This window comes from Bos indicus x Bos taurus, chromosome 21 (assembly GCF_003369695.1).
Source record: "Bos indicus x Bos taurus breed Angus x Brahman F1 hybrid chromosome 21, Bos_hybrid_MaternalHap_v2.0, whole genome shotgun sequence".
Classification (NCBI taxonomy): domain Eukaryota; kingdom Metazoa; phylum Chordata; class Mammalia; order Artiodactyla; family Bovidae; genus Bos; species Bos indicus x Bos taurus.
In genome coordinates, this window is record NC_040096.1 from 24,999,932 (window position 1) to 25,024,412 (window position 24,481).

Consider the following 24,481-nt stretch of genomic DNA (forward strand, 5'->3'; position numbering starts at 1 on the left):
GTTCCCCAGCACCTGGGACTGTGCCAAGCATACAGTGTGTCCTCAATAAATTTTTGTTGAGCTGCCCATAATGCCATTTCAGGAGGGCAGAGTCCCCCATGCACTGTATTGACAGATCTGACATCCCCTGCCCAGAGATGCTTTTTCCAGGAGTCGTGCCCCAAGACTGGGTCAGACCAAAGGCAGTCACTCCCCATGCCCAGAGAGCACCCCCGTAGATGGGTGCAGTCTGGATAAGGCCCTCAGCCCCCCGGAACGAGTGAGGAGGAAGTCACCGCCCCGTGGGCAGACACTTCTCCGCAGCTTGAAGGTCTGGAGAGGGGGTGCAGCACACACACTGATGCAATTTCCTTAGCACCAGCTGCTGTGGGAAACAGCGCAGGTTACTTCCTCCTCTCGGCTGACAGCAGGAACATCGGCAGGCTCAGAGGCCTGGCGCCTTTCCCGCCGCTGGAGCAGGCCGGCGGCTGCCGGCTACTTGGCCAGAGAGCCCTCACAGGAGAGACAGGGCTTTGAACCAAGTCCATCTGCGGCCTCCTTCAGCCCCACCCATTTCTCTAGCACGGAACTGCCCTGCTGCTCGCCCGGCTCCCCATCCTATACTCCACAGGCGCCCTTATGGCATCCTGACAATAGGATGCAAATACAGGCCATTTGACAGACCGGAAAACTGAGGCCAGGCCTAGTGCCAAAGCCAGGCCTAGAACCCAGGCCTTTGCCTGTTCATTCCGCGCTATTTCTGCTAGTCATTCACAACAGTTTCTAAAATTAATATGAAATGAAAAGTATGTGTGTGTCCATACATGGAAACGTTCCTGTGAAATGCGAAAGGAACGAGGCGCGGCCGGGCTCCTAGCTGTTGGTGTGTGAACAGCCCCACCCCCGTCCCTGGGCTCTTCAAGGGCAGGGGCATTGCCTTAATGACCCCTGTAACCCTGGACACCTGGCTGGGATACCAGCAGCGCGATACCTGGAATGACAGCACTCGACCCCAGAACTGCGCCCGAGTGTCAAAGATGCCAACCCGAGCGAAGACCCCAGCCCGCGGGACTCCGGGAGCCTCCCCTCCTCCGGCCGGCCGCGGGGAGCCCTGGCGGCCGGCGAGCCTCTGCCCTGCCCGGCGGTTCAGCCCCCTCCGAAAAGTTGCTAGGGCGCCCGCCGCGCCGACCCCCGCCGCTTGCGCGCGCCCACTCACTCGTGTTGGGCAGCCAGGTGGTTGAAGACGTAGGTGACTGGGATGGCCGAGAGGGACAGCACGAAGACCCCCGTGGCCGCCGAGGCACTCATCGCCGCTGCCGCGCCGCTCGCCCTTCACCGCATCCCGCGCGGGCGCCCCGCCCCAGCTTCCGGCTGCGCCCGCGCCCCTCGCGGGTGCCCTTCCAGGCGCCCCGCGCCGCGCCGCGCCCGCCCCGCCCGCGCGCCCCCCGTGCCGCGCCCTCAGCAGCGCCCACTCTGCGCGCCCGCCCGCAGTCGCCCGGTGCGCAGGGCCGCGGCGCAATCCAGGGAGGCGCCCTGCCGTCCTCCCGCCCAGCGGCGCTGGGGCTCCACCGCGAGCGCGGGGCGGCGCCGAGCAGTGGCCAAAGCCCCCTGCCCGGGGACAGGTGTCCCCCGAGGCGCGCGCTCCGCGGGAAGGTGGCGGCCCGAGAGGCGGGCTCGGGGCGCCGCCGGGAGCTTGTCATCGACGACCCGGAGCGGTTCTGGGCCGAGCTGTGGGCCAGCGTAGGGTGGAGCCACACCCGGGGGTGTCGGAGCGGGAAGAGCCCGCGAGATCGTCCACGTGGGGAACCCTCGGGCCGGGATAGGAAGGGATAAATGATCCCGAAACCTTGGAACCTCTCCACCGGCACCAGGCAGCGAGTCCCATTTGAACCCCGAGTCTGAATCCAGGTTTAAACCCCGGCTACGCACTCGCTGGCTGTTGACCTTGATCAAGCAACTTAACCTCTGTCTTTCCCCTTCTCTTCCAAACGGAGGTCACCCGCGTCAATGTGATTGTGGGATTCACGGAGTTAATGGACACAAAGTGCTTGCCCAGTACTTCTCAGTCCCCTGCTATCACCTGCAATGCCCATTTTAAAATTGGAACTGTGACTCGGAAGAATACGATGATTGAAGAGACTAGAAGGCCTATTTATTTTTATTCCAGGTCGCGTTCCTGGAAGCCGGCTTACCACCAGCCAGCGTGCACAACTGGCTTCCCCACAGACGCCCACTATAGAGAATACCTTGTGCCTAGTCTGCCCTGGCTGCTTGACTGTGTTAGGGAACGGCCTCAGAAAGCACCCCCTGGGACGGAGCCTGGATTCCTCTGCTACGGGAAATGGAAGGTAAGTGTGCTTCAGAGAACAGCTCAGGCAGCCAAGGGAGGCACCTGTACTTAGTGACCTTATAACAACCGCAGTGTGTGGAAGAGGCTCACTTTAAAGAGGAGAGAAGAGAGTGGCAAAGAGGCTCAGAGCCAGGGCCACTCAACTTTCCAAAAGCCAGCTCTCCCTATCCCCTCGTCCACTGCTTCTTGGAGGCCTTCTCAAACTCTGAGGTCATCGTGATAAAGCCTTGGCCCAAACTGTAACATATCCAGAGCTTCCCCAAGCGATGTCCTTACCTGTGACCTGGACATCACCATCTTCCACAACAACTCCTTTACCAGCTGTTTAGCCTCCTTCCTCCTCCCCAACACCAAATATCTCCTCCGAGACCCCTTCTTTCCTCCAGCCAGTCTCCCAGGCCAGCCCAGCCCCTCCATCACTACCCAAACTCGCCGAATCAGTCTTGCCTTCTCTCTTGTACCGTGAACCCCTCTAGCTACCCTGGGTCCTCCCCCTGCATTCATGTATGAGTCAGTTTAGAAAGTGGTCCCTCGGTGACAGGCTACGACCTGGGACCCTCTGCTACTACAGTGCTTGCACCTGGACACACCTCTCTTCCAGCAACAAAATATAGGGAAACCGTATAGGACTAAAAATAACTGTGACCATGAGCAGTTGGAGCAAATTCTGGACCCAAAAGATACAAAGTCTGAAAAGCCCATCTGCCACTTTTGAAGAGCCTGGAACAAAAACAGGGTGTCAGGAGCAAAATAGGATACTATGCATGCCCGTTTCACATACACCACCTAAGGGGTGGGCAAAACACCCAAGCTGCAGCTCTGGCCCAAGCCATGGACATACTGCTACCCTTACCCATAGAAGAAACAAGCTCAGTCCCCACCTCAGGGATCAAGAAGGGGAACCCGTGTTTGTTTCCACTCCTCCTAGCTGCAGAGAGATCCCAGTGAATGTTTGGCCTCTTGTTGGTGTGTTGTTAGTCGCTCAGTCGTGTCTGACTCTTTGCAACACTGTGGACTATAGCATGTCAGGCTCCTCTGTCCAAGGAATTCTCCAGGCAAGAATACTGGAGTGTCTGGCCTCTAGTCAATTTCTATTGAATAGGCAAGGCGAAGAACCCTGGTCGGTAAAACCTGGACCTGTGTGTCGTCTTCATTCGCCATCTTCTCTCTTTCCTTTCCCATCCGTGCTGGGTTTTAACGACTGTGTGGTAGTAGATCCCAAATGATCATTCCTAGCACTGACGTCTCCCCTCAGCACTGCCCTCTGGCCTTCCACAGGCACCTCATGCTCAACATGGCCAAACTGGAATTCCCCATCTGCCTCAAGTCCACTCCAGCCTTATCTCATCCAGTGGTGCCACCATTCACCTGGTCATCCAGAATCCTGGGAATCCACATCTGCTCTGCTGCTGCTGCTGCTGCTAAGTTGCTTCAGTCCTCCCTGACTCTGTGCGACCCCATGGACAGCAGCCCACCAGGCTCCACCATCCCTGGGATTCTCCAGGCAAGAACACTGGAGTGAGTTGCCATTTCCTTCTCCAATGCATGAAAGTGAAAAGTGAAAGTGAAAGTGAAGTCGTGTCCGACTCTTCGAGACCCCGTGGATTGCAGCCCACCAGGCTCCTCCGTCCATGGGAGTTTCCAGGCAAGAGTACCAATCCCAAATATCCATGCTTACCACAGTCCTCCTAATGTTACTTTCCAAATATCTCTCAAGTCTGTTTGCACCTCCCTACTCTCCAGTGTTCTTGCCTGGAGAATCCCAGGGACGGGGGAGCCTGGTGGGCTGCCGTCTATGGGGTTGCACAGAGTCGGACACGACTGAAGTGATTTAGCATACATGCCATTGCTGTCGCATTGCAGGTCTCTACCATCATCCAGGTTCCAGCCTCCTGCCTCATCTCCCTCCTCTGTCCTCACCTGCTCTGAAAGACCGCCCTCCCACCCTCTTTGCTTTCTTCATAGTGCTTTATTTATGCCATCCAAAACCATCTTGTTTACACATCTGCCTCCTGTTCTGTGTCCCTCTCTCCATGATGATGTAAGCGCCCTGTGGTCAGGAACGTTATCTACTTTCTTTACTATTCTGTTCCCATCACTTGGACTAACAGCTGTCTGGAGCTGGTGCTCAAGAGATATTTGTTCACAGAATGAACATTCTGGAACATCATTTTCTGACAGAACTATAACACAAGCCACAAATGTAAACTTTACGTGTAGTTTTAAATTTTCTCATAGCCACATTAGAAAAGTAAAAGACAGAGGTGAAATTAGTTCTAATAACATATTTTATCTAACATGATACATCCAAAAAATTATTGTTTAAATGGTCATCAATGTAAAAACTATCAATGGGAAATTTTACATTTCTTTTTTTTAACAAGAACTTAAAAATTATGTATTTATTTATTTTTGGCTGCGTTGGATCTTTGTTTGGCTGCCTGTGGGCTTTCTCTAGTTACAGTACACGGGCTTCTCATTGCAATGGCTTCTCTTGTTGCAGAGCACAGGCTCTAGAGCTTGGGATCTGTAGTTGTGGTGCATAGGTTTAGTCGCCCTGCCACATGTGGGATCTTCTCAGACCAGAGACTGAACCAAACTTGCGCCCCCTGCATTGGCAGGGGGATTCTTAGCCAATGGGGCACCACTACATTCTTTTTTTAATACTAAGTCTTTGAAATTGTGTATGTATTTTGTACTTAGAATATATCTCATTTCAGGCTAGTCACATTTCAGGTGTTCAATAGTCACATGTGGCCAGTGTTTCTGTATTGAACTTCATAGCTCTAGACTTGTTCCTCCTATCAGATCAAGCTGACTTCAATTATGCTCTCTGTTTCTTTAAGAATAGATATGAAAAGGAGGTGGGAGGAGGGGTTCAGGATGGGGAACACGTAGATACCCATGGCGGATTCATGTTGATGTATGGCAAAACCAATACAATATTGTAAAGTAATTAGCCTCCAATTAAAATAAATAAATTTATATTAAAAAAAGAATAGATATTAAAATTAAATCCCTAATAAACTTATTCAAGCATCTTCAGAGAGTCTACCATGTTTCCAGCATTATTGTAAGAAATGGTCACACAAAGATGAATTATAAATACATCTTGCCCAAGAAGACCATAGTCTAGTGTGAGAAAAGCACATGTAAACAAGTAGCACACAAAAGATTCATGTACAAATTGCTGTAGGCATCACCAGTCTCTCTAGAGGGGTTAAGAAGAGCTCCTAAAGCCTCTAAAGCTCTAAAGCCTCACCTCCTTTAGACCAGCCTTGCTAAACAAGTAGAAGCTGGCCAATCTGACGAGGAATAATGGGGTTTTCCAGGAAAGGGAAATAACAGACGTTAAAGGCAGAAATGTATGAGAGACCATGTCACTCGATGAGCTTCAAGCTGTTTGCTCTGGTGGGAGGTACTCGTGCATGAGATGGGGCTGGTAGGAAGTGAAGATGGAGAGCTGATCAGAGGTTCAGTCTTAGAAAACCTTAAGGGCAGGGAGCATATAAGATTTATGACTGGGTCCTGAATGCTGCAATAAACATCCCAAAAATGTGCAGCTCGGACCCAGCACAGAGATATGGCAGAAACCAATGCAATATTGTAAAGCAATTATCCTCCAATTAAAAATAAAGTAAAAAAAAAAAAAATTTAAAGACCCAACACCGCCAGATAAATAAATATTAAAAAAAAAAAAAAAAAGATTTGAGTAGGAGGAGAGGCTGACTTCATCAGAATAACTTTTACTTTTTTTTCCACCTGGGGCCAAGACAGTGAAAGTACAGAGTCCTAACCACTGGACGTCCTGGAAATCTCCCAGAGTAACATCTTTAAAGCTCTGCCTGGCAGCTGATGTGGAACAGGGTTTAGAAAGAGGAGACGTAGGAGGCAGGAAGTCCACTTCAGAGGCTTATTCTAGCAAGAGATGCTGAAGATCTGAACCAAAGTGTTGGCAACGAGAAGGAAGAACGAAGAGTAGCACCTGCTCGCTGTAGCTAGAGAAAGCCAGAGAGCAGCAACAAAGACCCAGTGCAGGCAAAAGTAAATAAATAAAATTTTAAAGATAAAGCAAATATTTAAAAATTAAGCAAATATCATACAAATAAATACAATATTGTTTTCATGCAGATGTCTTTTTTAACAACTTATTTCTTCATTTTTAAATTGTTGGCTGCACCCTGTGGCATGTGGGATCTTGGTTTCCAAACCAAGTATGAGGCCCACACTCTCTGCTTAGGAAGGTGGAATCTTAACCACTGGACCACCACGAAGTAGCCCTTCTCTTGAAAAATGATTGGATATGACTTAAAAGACATTCAAACAGTAAAGTTGTTTAGTTTTTGATATTCAGTTTGTTTGTTTTTTTTTTAGGACCATCCATCTTGCAAGCCATGAAGGCTGATATTGTAGCCGTGAAATTGGACTCCAAGCTTTCTGCAAGCAAAAATAGACACACTAAGGTCTGTCCTCTGCCCATTCCCTGATGAGAAAGACAGTTTTGTGTGTGTTGATTCAAAATAATTGACTAATCAGGAATGACACTGAAGAGCCCCTGACCATGCTTGCTTCTGCCATGGAGGAAAGTGAGAGCAGCACATTAGAGGACTTGGTCACGTAAGGAGAAACGAGGGAGAAAGCTGCTGGCCAGGGACCGAGGGAGCAAAGAGTCAGCCCTGTGTCCATGCTTTAGCTCCCAGTCCCAGCGCCTCTTCCCCTTGTTCAGTTTTCCACTTTTTTCTTCCTTTCTTCCTTTTCTTTTTTTTTCTTATTGATGTATATTTGATTTAAATACAACATCGTGTTACTTTCAGGTGTACAGCATAGGGATTCAATACTTTCTGCAGATTATATGCTGTTATAGGTTATTACAAGGTGCTGGGTATAATTCCCTGTGCTATACAGTGTACCCTTGTTGCTTATCTATTTTATATGGTAGTTTTATCTATTAATGCCATACCTCTAATTTGTCCCTCCCATTCTTCCTATTCCCTTTTCTTCCATTTTTTATCCTTCTTTTTTTCATTTTTATCCTTCTGATGAAAGTTATGACTGTGATCTTTGGAAAGCCTGAACACTCTAGATGAATGTGCAAGGGGCAATCAAACAGATTGCTCTGTGGGTTATATAGAGACAGAATAAAATGACCTGAGAGTCCACTCAAACAAACATTAAAATGATCCTCAACACTGAGTTGGGATGGGCTTCCCAGGTTGTTCACTGGTAAAGAATCCACCTGCCAATGCAGGAGACATGGGTTCAATCCCTGGATCAGGAAGATCCCCTGGAAGAGGAAATGGCAACCCACTCCAGTATTCTTGCCTCAGAGATTCCATGAACATCCATGGGGTCGCAAAGAGTTGGACATGGCTTAGTGACTAAACAACAACAGCAACAACAAGCCCTGAAGTCACCTTAAACCTTGTGTTTGTCTTCAGCCTTAAGTGCTCTCATGATTTCTTTAATATGCTACAGTGATTAACATTGATATATTTTTAAAATTTTTTATTTATTATTTATTTGACTCCATGGGTCTTAGCGCAGCATGGAAACTCTTAGTTGCATGTGGGATCTAGTTCCCCGACCAGGGGTTAAACCTCCTGACCTCTGCATGGGGAGTGCAGAGTCTAAGCTACTGTACCACCAGAGAAGTCCCTACGTGGATATTTTGGGGCCCTAACAGGCGTAAAGCAGGTGCTGAATAAATACTAACTGAAGGGAGAGGTAAAGTTAGTATGTACAATGTTTGTCCAAAAGTCTCCTGCTAGATGAGATCTGCACCATTGCCCTGAGTTTCCTAGCAACCAAAGCAAAGAAGGAAACCTTATAACATTCACAGTGTCCATAAGGTAAAAACAGATCACTTGTTCCAAAGAACTCTCGCATGGCTCCTCTTAAAGGAAACAGCGTGTTAAATAGTATGCCCTCAGCAGCATTCCTACAATAAATATAGAATCTAATTCCACGCAGTTGTCTCTCAGTACATCTTCAGTGCAGGTGGCTGGCATACTGCCAAGAGCCACTCACTGCGAAGGAGCCAAAAATCATTCCTTGCAGATAAGCAACTCTCAGAAGGCTTGGCTTGGTTCAGTGATACATTTTACAGTATGTGGGAGCAGGAGTGGAAATACCTTCCTGGCAAGCACACTGTCCCTTCCAGTTTAAGCCCCGAGCAGGTATCACCAGTGATCACTGAAACTCTCTCCTGTGGAGACTGGACATCACCAATAGGCTTCTTCTCTCCTGCCAGCTGAAATCAATCTGCCAGCTCTGATCAAATGGTATTCATGATTATCCTTCAGGCAATGTTCTGTGAGTATTAATTCCATGTAACAACATTTTCATACAAATGAGTTAATGGAGAGTTTGAAATTATAGTGACTGGCGAGAGAGGAAGCATTCTAAGTGGATTAGTAAGGACAGAGCATTATGGTTTGACAGGCAAACACATGGAGGGTAGTTTGACATTTTTCATGAGAAGGATGAGCATGGGACAGTCAAACCCAAGATTGCTGCCTTGTTCAGACTGCCTCCCAGGTATAACAGAAGACCTCACATGTCAGGGTGTAGGTCAGAAAGAGCTAATTGGAAAGAAGATTGAGGGACTTCCTTGACATTTACTTTTCCTCTCAAGATACCTTGCCATCCTCTGACTAAAGAATTAACATAAAAATAGTTAACATAGGGACTTTTCTGGTGGTTCAGTGACTACAACTCTGTTCTTCCATTGCAGAAGGCATGGGTTCAGTCCCTGGTCAGGGACCTAAGTTACCTCATGCCAAATTGCACGGTGAAAAAAAAACCTTTTTTTTTCTATTTTCAAGACAACTGTAGGCAAAATGTGGAAAACAGAGTTACAAAACAAAATGTAAATATTATAAACACATACCCTGTAAGGATCATAACTGCAAAAATTAAGGGGTATTGACAGAGAAGAAAGTGTTTCAAATTCTTTTTTTCAAAGAAAATTGAAATCGAAATCCCCTCCTCAGTCCCATTCCTCTCCCTTTGTCTCTAGAAGCAATCACTACCTTGAAACTGGGGGCATACCCGGTCCATATTTATATACATTTATATACATATAAACAAAATATGGGACTTCCCTAGTCACTCAGCAGTAAAGAATTTGCCTGCCAATGCAGGAGACAAGCCCCTGGTCTGGGAATGGCAACCACTCTAATATTCTTGCCTGGAAATCCCCATGGATGGAGGAGCCTGGAAGACTATAGTCCACAGGGTTGCAAAAAGATTTGGACACGACTTAGCAACTGGACAACAACAACAAGAAACAATATGTAGTTATTTTGTAAAATTTACATAAATTATAATATCCTCATATATTTTTTTACTTAACATGGACTTTTTGAAATCCACTGATTTCTATACACTTATTCATTCATTTTCACTGCTAGAGCATTCTACCATATGACCATACTACGATTTATTTTTCATTCCTCTACTAATAGATCTCAGAGTTGGTTAACTTTTTACTTCTATAAATAGCATTGTAGTGAACATCCTATAATTCTCTCCTGTGCACACGACAAGAGTTCTCCAGGTGACAGTGTCTAAACACAGAATAGCAGGCAAGTTGTGCACGTGGTTTGGTGCTTTACATTTGTTTAGTCCAGGCCAGCTTCCTGCAAGTTTCTTCACTCACCTGATGAGCTTTAAAAGCAAAGAGTCCTTCCCAAGAGTCAGTTAGCTTGGCTTAATCAAGAAGTTCTCAAAGGTGTCTCCAGTCTACCCTCTGAGAACCACGGTCCTAATCCATGGCTGGAGACAGATATAATCTTCAAGCCTATATCACACATCAGGAAAAGATGCAGTTGATCCTATGAAGAATCAGATGGGGAAGGTTACGCTGGTAGCAGAAATTCACATTTCAGACAATGATTTCAAGCTACAGTTTTCAGATTCAGATTCAGCCTGATTCAGATTTCAGGCTACAGTTTTACAAGGGAGAGTTCCTCCCCTACTCTGAGCTCAGAACATGACATATGATCTTTGTTTTTAGCTCCTTGTGCAGTGGGAAATTTTTTTTTTTTTGCTAGTTTGCCCTTTCATCACTGGTGTGTGTCTCCTTGCAAGGCCCCAACCGTCTGCAGAATGTCAGTTTCAATGTTCTGCATCCAGCGAACTCAAAGCCAGGTCTCCTAGCCTAATGTAGACATAAAAACCAAGTTTCCAACTTACTGAAACAACAGCCTCCCTGGAGCTGTGGGCACTGCATTGCTCACAAACTCCAGGCACCAGTCTTTAGTTTTAGCCTCTGGGAATTTCACTTAACTTTATTGCAGTCTAAGCTATGTATTTAAATGATCCTGTTATCTTGTACTCAGCATTTAGTTGTTTGAAGCGGTAGAGTTTTCAGATTATCTAGTCCAGGTTTTCAGGACTTTAACGTGAAAAAATGAAGCTCTACGTGAGAGGTGAAAATAAAAGGGCATTTTCAGAAATGCACGGTCTCAAAAAATCTACCTCCCTTGAGCCTTTTCTCAGGAAACTACTGGAGGACATGCTCCACCAAAACAAGGCAGTATACAATGTCGAAGGTGATGTGGGATTTGGGAAACAGGACCTCCAGTCTGTGAACACGACTGAGAGGTCCCCCAGGAGAATAAGGGGACAGCTTTTCAGGAGCCAGTCTGGAGAACAAGAAATCCAGCTTAGGGCAAGAGAGAGGCAACCCCAGGAGAACTGTCTCTAGAAAAAGATGTAATTGCTAGGTTACCTAGTATGTTTGAAGGTATCAAGATATGAAAAATTCCAGAGACCCTGAGGCTAAATAGTGAGAGGAAATAGAAAACTAAGCAAATGGCCTCATCTTCTATAGTAGAAAGTTAATAGATAACATCCTGAAAAAAATCAAGAAATCCAATATAAACATGTTATTTAGAAATACGGCACCAAAGCAGGCATTAGGAGACACTTCTTTGCGGGGCAGAATTCAGGGATGGGGAAAAGTAGAACAAAGGATTCTAGTTTTTATTTCAGCCACAGAAATCTACTTTTATTAAATAGATGTATGCTGCTGCTGCTAAGTCACTTCAGTCATGTCCGACTCTGTGCGACCCCATAGACGGCAGCCCACCAGGCTTCCCCATCCCTGGGATTCTCCAGGCAAGAACACTGGAGTGGGTTGTCATTTCCTTCTCCAATGCATGAAATTGAAAAGTGAAAGTGAAGTTGCTAAGTCGTGTCTGACTCTTCGCAACCCCACGGACTGTAGCCTACCAGGCTCCTCCGTCCATGGGATTTACCAAGCAAGAGTACTGGAGTGGGGTGCCATTGCCTTCTCCAATAGATGTATAACTTGAACAAAAATAAATAAGTTAATAAAATAAGGATGATGGCATAATACACAACATTCGTATCATTTTTGAGTTTTGCAGCAAGATCCAAGACAGGTGTCTTTGCATTTAAGCAATTAGTCAGTTTTTCAAAGGCAGTTCTTAATCCTTTGATGTACAAACCACTGTCTTTGAAGCACTTATCACATTATAATCCCTATTGCTTATCTTCTTCATTTGTGAACTGGTTTCATAATCAAATTTTCATTTCTGAATAAGCCATTCTCCAACATCAGGTTAACTAACCTCAAGTTGAAATTCTGCAATTGCACAATCCTGAAGAGACCGACTGACTAATCCAAAAATGTCATTTGCTCAATTGCAGAGGTGAACTGTGGCTGATCCAGTGGGGACGGATTTCGTAACTGACTGGTTTGTTACTGAACATGTTGGAGGGTTGTTGACTTCTGCTACTTTACATAAACTCCAATTATGGGATTTTTTTTTGAACTTTTTTTCATTTTTTTTCTTTTTTAAATATGAAAGTATGATAACATTAATAGGAAACTTGGATAATACAGAACAAAGATACATATAGGTCTGCCGTGCTAAGTTGCTTCAGTTGTGTCTGACTCTTTGCGACCCCATGGACTATAGCCTGCCAGGCTCCTTTGTCCATGGGATTCTCCAGACAAGAATACTGGAGTGGGTTGACATGCCCTCCTCCAGGGGATCTTCCTGACCCAGAGAGAGAGCCTGCTTCTCTTAACATCTGCTGCATTGGCAGGTGGGTTCTTTACCACAAGCGACACCTGGGAAGCTCACACTTAGTTCTACTATATGTTACAATTTTTTTAAGTAGAAAAATTAAGGTTTTTAGCTGGAGTTTCAATATCAAACTCTCCAAAATTAATAGAATGAATAGAAAGATAGAAGGATATATAGTAGACCTGAAAAGCCTGGTGAACCAATAAAACAAGGTGCAAAAATTTCATTGTCTAAAGATATTGAAATCATGCATAGTCTGTTCTCTTATCATGGTGGAATGGTGTTAGAAATCAATATCACAAGATATTTGAAAATAACCCATGTATTTTGACGTGCAGTGTGACATTTACCAAGAGAGACCTTTTGGCCCTGTCGTGAGGCATGCAGGATCTTAGTTCCGCAACCAAACTGGCGTGGTGGCAGCATGGAATCTTAACCCCTGGACCACCAGAGAAGTCCCAAACTGTGGGGTCTTGACTAATAAATATTCAGACAGTAAGAATTTTGTTTATGGTAAAACTAACTGTCTGTCCCAACTGCTACATTCACTCCTCACTCAGTGGTTCCGCACCTGCTAGATGTCTGGTGCAGAAGGGAAATGGCATAAAGGCAGGAAGCAGAAAGGAGAAGTGGGAAGGAGATGCAGAATGAGGACTCAGTACACAATATACTTTATAACCAGCCTCTGGGTGCTGGAGCGCTCACTGAATCACTGTCTAAACAATCACGTTTAAAACATTCATTCACTACACGTTTATTTATTGAGTGTGCCACAATATGCCACATGCTCAACTAGGCACTGTGGTTATAAAAAAGGAAAGTGTGAAAAAGTGACTGACCCCTTCACAATCTGCAGCGGACTCAGATCTGTAAAAACAAAGATGACAGGTGTACTTGAGAAGGACAATAATCATACAGATTAAAGGTACATGGGGAGGGAATGGTTTTTTAAAATATTTATTTATTTGGCTGCACTGAGTCTTAGCTGAAGTATGCAGGATCTTTAGTTGTGGCTTTTGAATTCTTAGTTGCAGCATGTGGGAGCTAGTTCCCCGACCAGAGATAGAACCTGTGCCCCCTTACATTCAAAGAGTGAAATCTTAGCCACTGCACCATCAGGGAGGTCCCAGGGGAGAGAATGATTAATTCAGCCAGCTCTTCTCAGAGGAAGTAACCCCTGAAGGACTAACCCAGAGAGGGCATTTCAGAAAGAAGTTATCTACAACGTATGGAATGAAGTGTTAGTTGCTCAGTCGTGTCCAACTCTGTGACCCCATGGACTGTACCCTGCCAGGCTCCTCTGTTCATAGGATTTTCTAGGCAAGAATACTGGAGTGAGTAACCATTCCTTTCTCCAGGGGATCTTCCCAACCCAGGGATCAAATCCGGGTCTCCTGGATTGCAGGCAGATTCTTTAACCATCTGAGCCACCAGAATGAAATGGAAGCAGAAATACCATAGCACAGTCTGGGAACTGCCAGCCAACACTGGGGTAGAGGAACTAGTGAAATTTTTAAAATGGAGAGGGGCACTTTTAGGTTGACCATTATAGATTATTCTAATAGGTGGGCTGACTTTGAGGTGAAAGGGAATGAGACAGGAGGCAAAAGGTTGAGAGGAGCAGTAATCCAAGCAAGAAGAATGAAGGCATCTTACACCAGGGCAGCTTCAGTGAGGGTAGAAAGGAGACGCTACTTAGGAATAGAATATACAGATCTTGGTGATTAATTGGATGTGAGAGGCATGAAGAACTTAGTAGTGGCAGCTTTCTGGGGAGAAGGAAAGGGAACCAAGGGGACAAAGATACACTGAAATTTATGGAAACCTATTGTGATCTTTCATTTTAATATTTCTTTATTTGGCTGCACCAGGTCTTCACTGCAACATGTGAACTTTTAGTTGGGATCTAGTTCTCTGACCAAGAAACAAACCCTGGTCCCCTGCATTGGAAGCTCGGAGTCTTAGCCTCTGAACCACCAGGGAAGTCCCCAAACTGTGGTTTTTCTCAGAACTCTGGAGACAGAGCTTCCTTCCTTGTGCTTGTGGCTGCCCAAATAAAATCAACTTTTATAAACTAGTGAAGACTGAACATGATTGTTGCATACTCTTTGTGATCTGTTGAAACCAGAGGCTGAAATCAGAGAGCAAGACATTCTTTCCATCTGAGTGCCAGGATCTCAGCTAGGTTTTTTTAAGGTAGCAGCAATTTACCTCATAAGGAGCTGAAGGAGCTTCCAGGAAAGATGTCAACTCAGCTTGATGTGTTTGTGGAGCTCCGGAAAATTGCTTGTAGGTGTTTGGATATCTGTTAATAAAGCAAGTATCATGGGACTTCCCTGGTGGTCCAGTGGTTAAGAATCTGCCTTCCAACACTGGGGACACAAGTTCAATCCCTGGCTGGGGAATTAAGATCCTACATATTTCAGGTCAACTAAGCCCACATGCCACAACTAAGGAGCCCATGCACCAAGGAAAACCCAGAGCAGCCAAAATAAAATAAATACATAAATAAAAATAAAAAAGTAAAAACAAGTATTATGCTCATAAGAATGATCAGAGATGAAGATACAGATTTGGGAATCACCAGCTTTAGCTGAAATCATGGGAATAGAAGAGATCACACAGAAAAACGTGATAGAAGGGGAAGAAAACAAGGGCACCAAGGATGGAATCCTGAGTAAACCAACGGGTAAGGCTGGGAACAGACGAGGAGCTTGTCGTGTAGGAAACGGAAAACAAAAAGTAAGAGACGTGGGGCTTCCCAGGTGGTCCAGTGGTTAAGGCTCTGTGCTGTCCAGTGCAGGGGCTTGTGCTCAATCGCTGATTGAGGAACCAAGATTCCACATGCCACTTGGCCAAAAAAAAAAAAAAGTTAAAGCCTTGAAAAATTATAAAAACTTATCATAAACCCAGGCAAGGAGAGTAAATGTAATCATAGAGTCAAAGAGTAAGTAGTCAACCATCACACCCAATGAAAATGAAACAACAGCTTTGCTGGTTAGGAGACCCCCAGCAGCCTTCGAGGTGCTCATCGAGCCAGAGGCATCCTGTCATTGCTTGAGGACTGGCAGGAGATGAGGATGCAGAGTGAATACTGTGATAGGAAGGAAGATGAAAAAGGGGACACTTAGAGGCTAACACAAGGTTGAGGAACGTTTTCCTCTTAGGGGAAATAGTTACATATTGGGTTGGTCAAAAAGTTTGTTCAGGTTTTTCCATAACATCTTCTTGAATATTTGTGAATACCAGGAAAAGATGCCAGTGGAAAAAAGGAGAGTTTGAAGTCACCAGGAAGAAAAGCAAGAGACAGAGCAGCAAGATGGTAAGGAAATGAAATGAAGATAGAAGGTGGAAAACTTAGTCTTGGAAAGAAAGGAAATAAGTATCTGAGGCAGATGGGAAGACGTACTTATCACCAGGTTGATCCAGTTGCTGTTGAAATGAAGTGGGAAATCAATAGAGACAGGCAAAGTTAAATGCAATGTGTTCACATAATCAGCCTGGTCTATATTTACTTTGCTGTAACCAGAGGGGCAACATGTCCTAATGATGTGGACTCTGAAACCCAGCCTGCGGCTTTGAATTTCACTGCTGGCCATGACACGCCTTTTCGTGGAAGGTCATATTTATATCACTGCGGCAGAATCACAGCAGCTCTGCTTGGTCTCTGTGGCTCATTTCAAAGATTCAAAATATGTGGGACAGATAATTCCAGCTCTTCAATGCCCTTGGAGCCCTAATATTATTTTTATGAGCATGACAACAGCCTTGATAATGTGGTGTAAACTAGACTAATTTTAGTTATTTATTTTATACATGATTGCATCAGTACAATGAGATTTAAAATAGATTGAAAAAGGGAAAAGTCACAGCTGTGACAAAAATGTGAAAACTATTCAGCTTCCACAGTAGTTACTGAAATGTAAATTTGAAAAATGAGGCACCAGGTATTCATGATCAAAAGCAAAGTCAAATTATTAAATCTATGTGGGGTAGACTTTAGAAAAATAGAGACTGCCAGTGAGCACTGAAATTGGTTCAGTCCTTTGAATAGCTGCCAACATTTATTGATCATGTACTCCACATCAGACACTGTTTTAATGTTACCTTTTTTTAATATTTTAATTAAAAAACTAAAGATATTTAATTAAAAAATAATACAATATTTTACTAAAAATTTGTTCATATTTTTAATTTTAAAACATTTTCATATTTTTAGCTTAAAAACATTTTCAAGTTTTAATTTAAATATCGCTAATATTTTGATTTAAAATATTTAATATTTTACAAATACATTAACATTTTAACCTTTATTTTCTAATAATTTCAAAAATATTTATCTATTTATTTGGCTGCACCCGGTCTTAGTTGGATGCACAGGTTCTTAGCTGCAATATGTAGGATCTAGTTCCCTGACCAGGGTTTGAACCAGGGCACCCTACATAGGAAGCACAGAGTCTTAGGCACTGGACCACTGGGGAAGTCCCTAAATATTTAATTTTATGTCATATGAATTTTACCTCAACTTTTAAAATTTATTCATAAAATAAAGCACTGAGGACCCCAAGAACTTTTGTTTATGTGGGTTTATTTATCAACATTTCTTGTGTTAAAAATTTATCTTTATTCACCTAAAAATAACCATGAAAAAATAGAGAGAGATAAATATTAAAAATTTAAAATGATGACAAAAAAACATATTTTTATTTAAAAATAACCGTATTTTCCACAACAGAAAATAGAAGAATAGTATTGTTTTATATTTTTTTAAAATCTTTTTAATATCTGGCTTATTAGAAGACAGCTGAATTTCCTGCTTCTGAATTAAACCTGTTACAATATCACACTGTCGGGTAACCTTGGGAAAAACATCACTGTACACGCCTAGGAGAATGAAAGAGGCAAATACTGTCTTCATTGTTATTATGAAAATAGTTTTGACCTCACAGACCCCCTGAAAGGGTCTCTAAGAACCCCAGAGGCCCCAGGCACATTTATAAAACTGTGGCTGAAAACAGAGAGGGGCAGCTTTGTGGACACAGGACCATGTAGGCACACAGAGCCCTGTGCTCTGACAAGCCTCACGTTTGCGGTTTAATGCTCTGTAGTCCCCATCTTAAAATTCTTAAGAATCTAATATTTGAACGATTGTTTTGTAAGGTGGCTTAGACAGTAAAGAATCTGCCTGTGATGCAGGAGACGAGGGTTCAATCCCTGGGTTGGGAAGATTCCCCTGGAGAAAGGAAAGGCAACCCAGTCCAGTATTCTTGCCTAGAGAATCCCATGGACAGAGGAGCCTGGCAGTCCATAGGGTTGCAAAGAGTCAGACATTACTGAGGGACTAACACTTTCACACTTTCACTTTGTCAGTGAAGTCCAGTGGGACAATGGAGCAGGCACCCAGGGCCTGGAGCCTTGGCTCATGCACTGGCCCTCACTTCTGCTGCTTCCCTGCCTCCCAGGGACCAGCTTAAGCCACCCACCCCACCCAGGGTAGCCTGAGCCTCCACCTGGCCTGCCTTCCTGCCCAGCACACACAGGCACCCTCATTCCTGGTGGGCGCCTTGGCTGGGGCAGGGAAGGATCAGAGTTGAGCACCATTCGTTTGGTGGTGACTCAGGCAGCTGATTTCACTCCAGAGTAGAAATACCCTGACCTCAGGGCACACCTCTCACCTGTCCCCAAATCTAGATACTTACCACGTCCTGGCACAAAGGTTGTGATACCTTTGAGGTTTACCCATTCCCGTGAGTCGGAGCAACTGGCCTATGGGAGGAGGACAGCTCTGGTCTGGCCAGAGAAGGGAACCCAGCAGCTATTGAGCCCAGTGCTTGCCTGACACCAGGGGACTGACCCCTAGGGGCCTGTGAGTCTGCACTCAGCCTGCCAGCATCTCTGTACCCAGGGGAATTTGACATTGCTATTTAATAATAGCAAATAAGAAACACCAGGACAGGTGGAGGGGGAGGAGTAGAGAGGGAGAGAAAGTGAAAAAAGAAAAAAGTTTTTTATTTTAGTATCTTAGTGGAATTTGTATACTGCTGTTTGAACCAGAGCCCCCATGTTCATTTTAAGTAGCTGGTCAGGAAATAATTAAGACTGTATACAGACTTAGGGAATAATCAAGACATTTGAGTGAGATTTCCCTCGTGATCCATTGGTTAAGAAATCTGCCTTGCAACTCAGGGAACATCCGTTTGATCCCTGGTCCAGGAAGATCCCACTTACCGTGGAGCAACTAAGCCCACCCACCGCAAATAGTGAAGCCCACTCACTCTAGAGTCCGTGCTCTGCAACAACAGAAGCCACCACAATGAGAAGCCTGAGCACAGCTAGAGAGTAGCACTCACTCACTGCATGGCAACCAAGACCCAGTGCAGCCAAAGTTAAAATTTTGTATCTATATATATTCTAAAAAAAAAAAGATGCTTGAGTGTTCCTGCCCTTGTCCTAATGTAATAAACCAACAAGGGTAATTTATCCTAAATGAACGGATTCAAAAAGGGGGGGAAATCCTAAAAGCGGGGGGAAAAAAACTAAAAATAAAAGTACTTGGATTTATGTATTTACAGTCAAAATTAATCTATAACTCATAATAGAAAAATGAGAAACATGTCTTCCTTCATCCTCTAAAATCTATTCATCCCCTAATATCCTTTCTCTCATCTCTGTCCATTGAAAAGAACTAGAAATCATGACCAAGCCAGAAGAAATGAGCTTCGTTAGAGGCCACATTTTGGTTTCTAAATGTATTTCCTATTAAAGAGAATTGAGGCTCCTTAGAGAAATGGCTAATTCCAGGTCTAGGACAGCAGACATGCAGCTTGACATACTACAAAGCAGGGAACTCTTAAGGATTATTGCCATCAGGTCGTAAGGCTCAGAAACCCAGTACTCTTAGCAAAACTTGGCAATTAATATGCCTAGACGCGAAAAGTGAAAGCAAGCCTCTGTGGATGTTTGGAAAGGTGAAGCTAGAACAGTGTTGGTTATCTGTTCACCGTCTGTATTCAAAACTTTTCATTTACTTAGTTTTCTTGACCATGCCCCACGGCATGTGGGATCCTTTATCCCAACCAGGGATTGAACTCTCCCCCCTCTGCATTGGAAGCACAGAGTCTTAACTGCTGGACTTCCAGGGAAGTCTCAGTGTCAAGGACTGTCATCAAACCTTCTAGCTCAATTCCTGGTACATGACTCCAAAGAGATGGTTACTGTTTGGGTGGGTATATAGATGGTTGGATGATGAACAGAATGGAAAAGTTAGAGAAACTATAAAACTATAAAATTGTTTTACTCATAAAGGGATGATTGTGGACAGTAGCGATGCCAGGAGCTTTCTATTCAGAAAAATTCCTAAAATGAACAGTTTTCAGCAACAAAAGTTTACAAGTTGGTAAAATCAAGGAAAAATAAACCAAAGAAAGATAGCTTCGAAGTTAGTTACACCATACCCCTGATAGTTCAGTTGGTAAAGAATCCCCCTGCCAGTGCAGGAGATGTGGGTTCGATCCCTGAGTCGGGAAGATCCCTGGAGAAGGAAATGCTAACCCACTCCAGTATTCTTGCCTGGAAAATCCCATGGACGGAGGAGCCTGGTGGGCTACACCACAATCTGACCTTACTGGGCCCCACTGATTAAGTGACATGGAAATGTATTTTAATCCGTTTGATTACAGTTAATCCAAGTAAGGAATGAGACCAGTCCCTTTTAGTAAGATTGCTGCAGGGGCAAAACGACTCAGTCTGTCCGATTCTACTTTCTTCCTCCAGCTTATCTACAAGGTAAGCATTTGGGTACAGGAAAGGGACCCTGGTGACCTCAAGATACCCTGGTCTCATGCTGGTCCTCTGCTCTGTGGGAGCTGGTGACCACTGAGACTCAGCTTGTCTTGGCCTGGCTTCTAGTGTCCACAGCTGACCCTGCAGCTGCTCTAACCTGCAACCCAGTTTTGTCTTGGTCAGAGCTTGAGGACTGTGCTCCAGCTGGCATGTCCTCACTGTAGCTTGCAGTGATCCTTGGGCTCCACTGAATCGCTACCACATTGTCAATCTGCCCCTGAACAGGAGGTCCAGGCAGTGGGTTTGCCTCACTCCCCCCCAGCAGATCATGATTCTCAATTCTACTCTCCTAGGGGCTAAAGGGGGCTTCTCTGGTGGCTCAGACAGTAAAGAACCTGCCTACAGTGCAGGAAACCTGGGTTTGATCCATAGGTTGGGGAGATTGCCTGGAGAAGGGAACCGCTACCCACTCCAGTGTTCTTGCCTGGAGAATTCTATGGATAGGGGAGCCTGGCGGGCTACAGTCCATGGAGTCGAAAAAGAGTCGAACACAACTGAGCAATTAACTGTGTGTGAGGGCTGGGGAGGCAAAAAAAGGCTCAGGAATGAACACTGCGTCTTTTCCCTGGCCACCCTAATTTTAGTCCGATCCCCTTAAGAAGGAGGCCAAAAATTCACTCTTTCCTCTTCTGGGAAGATAAGCCTCCTGTCTTAGGGAAGGCTGCACAGGAACAGTTCTTAAGAAGGAAATAAAATACATCTGTTTATTGTGTGCAAAAATATTGTTACCAATACTTAAAGCAAGCAAAAAGTAATCTAAGGATGATGATGTAAAAACGCAGTAATAGCTTAAGGAAAACTTCTCTACTAAATCATCCAGAAGAAATGTAAGAATTTGGAGAAAAAATCTTCAACATTTTTCTGGCAATTCTTTTTTTTTTTTTTGGCAATTCTAATATAAGTCTAACACACACCCCAAAAGGTGCACAAATCCTAAGAGTATTCAGTTCAGTTCAGTCGCTCAGTCGTGTCCGACTCTTTGCAACCCCATAAACCGCAGCACGCCAGGCCTCCCTGTCCATCACCAACTCCCAGAGTCCACCCAAACCCATGTCCATTTAGTCAGTGATGCCATCCAACCATTTCATTCTCTGTTGTCCCCTTCTCCTCCTGCCCCCAATCCCTCCCAGCATCAGGATCTTTTCCAATGAGTCAGTTCTTCGCATCAGATGGCCAAAGTATTGGACTTTCAGCTTCAACATCAGTCCTTCCAATGAACACCCAGGACTGATCTCCTTTAGGATGGACTGGCTGGATCTCCTTGCAGTTCAAGGGACTCTCAAGAGTCTTCTCCAGCACCACAGTTCAAAAGCATCAACTCTTCGGCGCTCAGCCTTCTTTATAGTCCAACTCTCACATCCATACATGACCACTGGAAAAACCATAGCCTTGACTAGACGAACCTTTGTTGGCAAAGTAATGTCTCTACTTTTTAATATGCTATCTAGGTTGGTCATAACTTTCCTTCCAAGGAGGAAGCGTTCTTTAATTTCATGGCTGCAGTCACCATCTGCAGTGATTTTGGAGCCCAGAAAAATAGTCAGCCACTGTTTCCACTGTTTCCCCATCTATTTACCATGAAGTGATAGGACCGGATGTCATGATCTAAGTTTTCTGAATGTTGAGCTTTAGGCCAATTTTTTCACTCTCCTCTTTCACCTTCATCAAGAGGCTCTTTAGTTCTTCTTCACTTTCTGCCATGAGGGTAGTGTCATCTGCATATCTGAAGTTATTGATATTTCTCCCGGCAATCTTGGTTCCAGCTTGTGCTTCCTCCAGCCCAGCGTTTCTCATGATGTATTCTGCATATAAGTTAAATAAGCAGGGTGAAAATATACAGCCTTGACGTACTCCTTTTCCTATTTGGAACCAGTCTGTTCTTCCATGTCCAGTTCTAACTGTTGCTTCCTGACCTATATACAGGTTTCTCAAGAGGCAGGTCAGGTGGTCTGGTATGCCCATCTCTTTCAGAATTTTTCACAGTTTCTTGTGATCCACACAGTGAAAGGCTTTGGCATAGTCAATAAAGCAGAAATAGATGTTTTTCTGGAACTCTCTTGCTTTTTCGATGATCCAGTGGATGTTGGCAATTTGATCTCTGGTTCCTCTGCCTTTTCTAAAACCAGCTTGAACATCTGCAAGTTCAAGGTTCACGTATTACTGAAGCCTGGCTTGGAGAATTTTGAGCATTACTTTACTAGCATGTGAGACGAGTGCATTTGTGCGGTAGTTTGAGCCTTCTTTGGCATTGCCTTTCTTTGGGACTGGAATGAAAACTGACCTCTTCCAGTCCTGTGGCCACTGCTGAGTTTTCCAAATGTGCTGGCATATCGAGTGCAGCACTTTCACAGCACCATCTTTCAGGATTTGAAATAGCCCAACTGGAATTCCATCACCTCCACTAGCTTTGTTCATAGTGATGCTTCCTAAGGCCCACTTGACTTCACATTCCAGGATGTCTGGCTCTAGGTCAGTGATCACACCATCGTGATTATCTGGGTCGTGAAGATCTTTTTTGTACAGTTCTTCTGTGTATTCTTGCCACCTCTTCTTAATATCTTCTGCTTCTGTTAGGTCCATACCATTTCTGTCCTTTATTGAGCCCATCTTTGCATGAAATGTTCCCTTGGTATCTCTAATTTTCTTAAAGAGATCTCTAGTCTTTCGCATTCTGTTGTTTTCCTCTATTTCTTTGCATTGATTGCTGAGGAAGGCTTTCTTATCTCTTCAGTGAATTTTCAGAAGTCAGTCTACACTTCTACAGCACCCAGCTCTAGAAACAGAACATTAACGGCACCCAGAAGCATGCCTCCTGTCATTTCCACGTCTTGACATGGCACCACAGATCGGTTTCTTGTTTTTGAACTTTACATAAGCAGAAGCACATACTCTTGGGTCAGACTCCTTTTATTCAATATTAGGTTGGAGAATGTTTCATCTATGCTATTATATCAGTTCATTTTGTGTAGATTTCCACTGTGATAATATGAGACAATTTACATCTCTATCTGGTAAAGATCAACACTTGGGTACTTTCTGTTGTTGTTGTTATTGTTCAGTCGCTAAGTCGCACCCAACTCTTTGTGACCCCATAGACTGCAGCATAACAGGCTTCCCTGTCTTTCACCATCTCCTGGAGTTTGCTCAAACTCATGTCCATTGAGTCAATGATGCCATCCAACCATCTCATCCTCTACCTCCCTCTTCTCCTCCTGCCCTCAATTGTTCCAAGCATCAAGGTCTTTTCCAGTGAGTTGGCTCTTCACATCAGGTGGCCAAATCATTGGAGCTTCAGCATCAGCCCTTCTAATGAATATTCAGGGTTGATTTCTGGTAGGATTGACTGGTTTGGTCTCCGTGCAGTCCAAGGGGCTCTCAAGAATACTCTCCAACACCACAGTTCAAAAGCATCAGTTCTTTGGCACTCAGCCTTCTTTATGGTCCAACTCTCGCATCCATGCATGACTGCTGGAAAAAATATAGCTTTGACTATACAGACCTTCATCAGCAAAGTGGTATCTCTGCTTTTAAAAATCTTAGTAATCAAATGCTTATAGTGCCTAATTTGCTCAAAGACATATATTTATTTTAAAACACTTAAATATAGCTCTTACCACATGTCAGGCAATATTCTATCATGTCAGGCTTTATTACATTATCTTCATGGCAACGCTGTAGGTGTCATGATCCCCAGTTTATAGATAAGGAGACTGAGGTATATAGACAGTAAGCAACTTACCACAGGTTGAACAATCAGTGAGGGGCAGAACCAGAGCTCAAACCCAGACAGTGTGGCTCTAGACTGTGTGCTCTGCACTTTGAGCTAGTGTAGTGTCAGTCACTCAGTTGTGTCTGACTCTTTGTGACCCCATGGACTGTAGCCCCCCAGGCTCCTTCATCCATGGGGTTCTCCAGGCAAGAATATTGGAGTGGGTTGCCATTCCCTTCTCCAGGGGATCTTCCTGACCCAGGGATCAAACCTGGGTCTCACACACTGCAGGCAGATTCTTTACCATATGACACTTTGTGCTGCTGCTGCTGCTAAGTCGCTTCAGTCATGTTCAATTCTGTGTGACCCCATAGACAGCAGCCCACGAGGCTCCCCTGTCCCTGGGATTCTCCAGGCAAGAACACTGGAGTGGGTTGCCATTTCCTTCTCCAATGCATGAAAGTGAAAAATGAAAGTGAAGACGCTCAGTCGTGTCCCACTCTTAGTGATCCCATGGACTGCAGCCTACCAGGATCCTCC

The 24,481-nt window shown here is 44.6% G+C and overlaps 1 protein-coding gene and 1 long non-coding RNA gene across 5 annotated transcripts in view; one reads left to right on the forward strand and one right to left on the reverse strand.

The window, feature by feature from the left end:
• Positions 1-1,544, reverse strand: part of TM6SF1 (transmembrane 6 superfamily member 1) — a 55,749-nt gene extending 54,205 nt beyond the window's left edge. The window contains exon 1 of one of the 3 annotated variants that reach the window (XM_027521997.1): positions 1,196-1,544. In XM_027521997.1, the coding sequence (XP_027377798.1) occupies positions 1,196-1,287 (92 nt within the window). In that variant the 5' untranslated portion in view covers positions 1,288-1,544. The remainder of the gene's footprint in view (positions 1-1,195) is intronic. The other 2 variants (XM_027521996.1, XM_027521998.1) reach the window with 2 other exon arrangements.
• On the forward strand, positions 1,544-16,548 carry LOC113880023. 2 transcript variants are annotated; one of them, XR_003507567.1, is made up of 3 exons: positions 1,544-2,327; positions 6,704-6,792; positions 15,640-16,548. It is a non-coding gene; the product is annotated as an uncharacterized LOC113880023 (long non-coding RNA). The 2 variants fall into 2 exon arrangements; XR_003507566.1 differs by lacking the exon at positions 15,640-16,548 and adding an exon at positions 12,008-12,219.
• Positions 16,549-24,481: the final 7,933 nt, after the last annotated feature.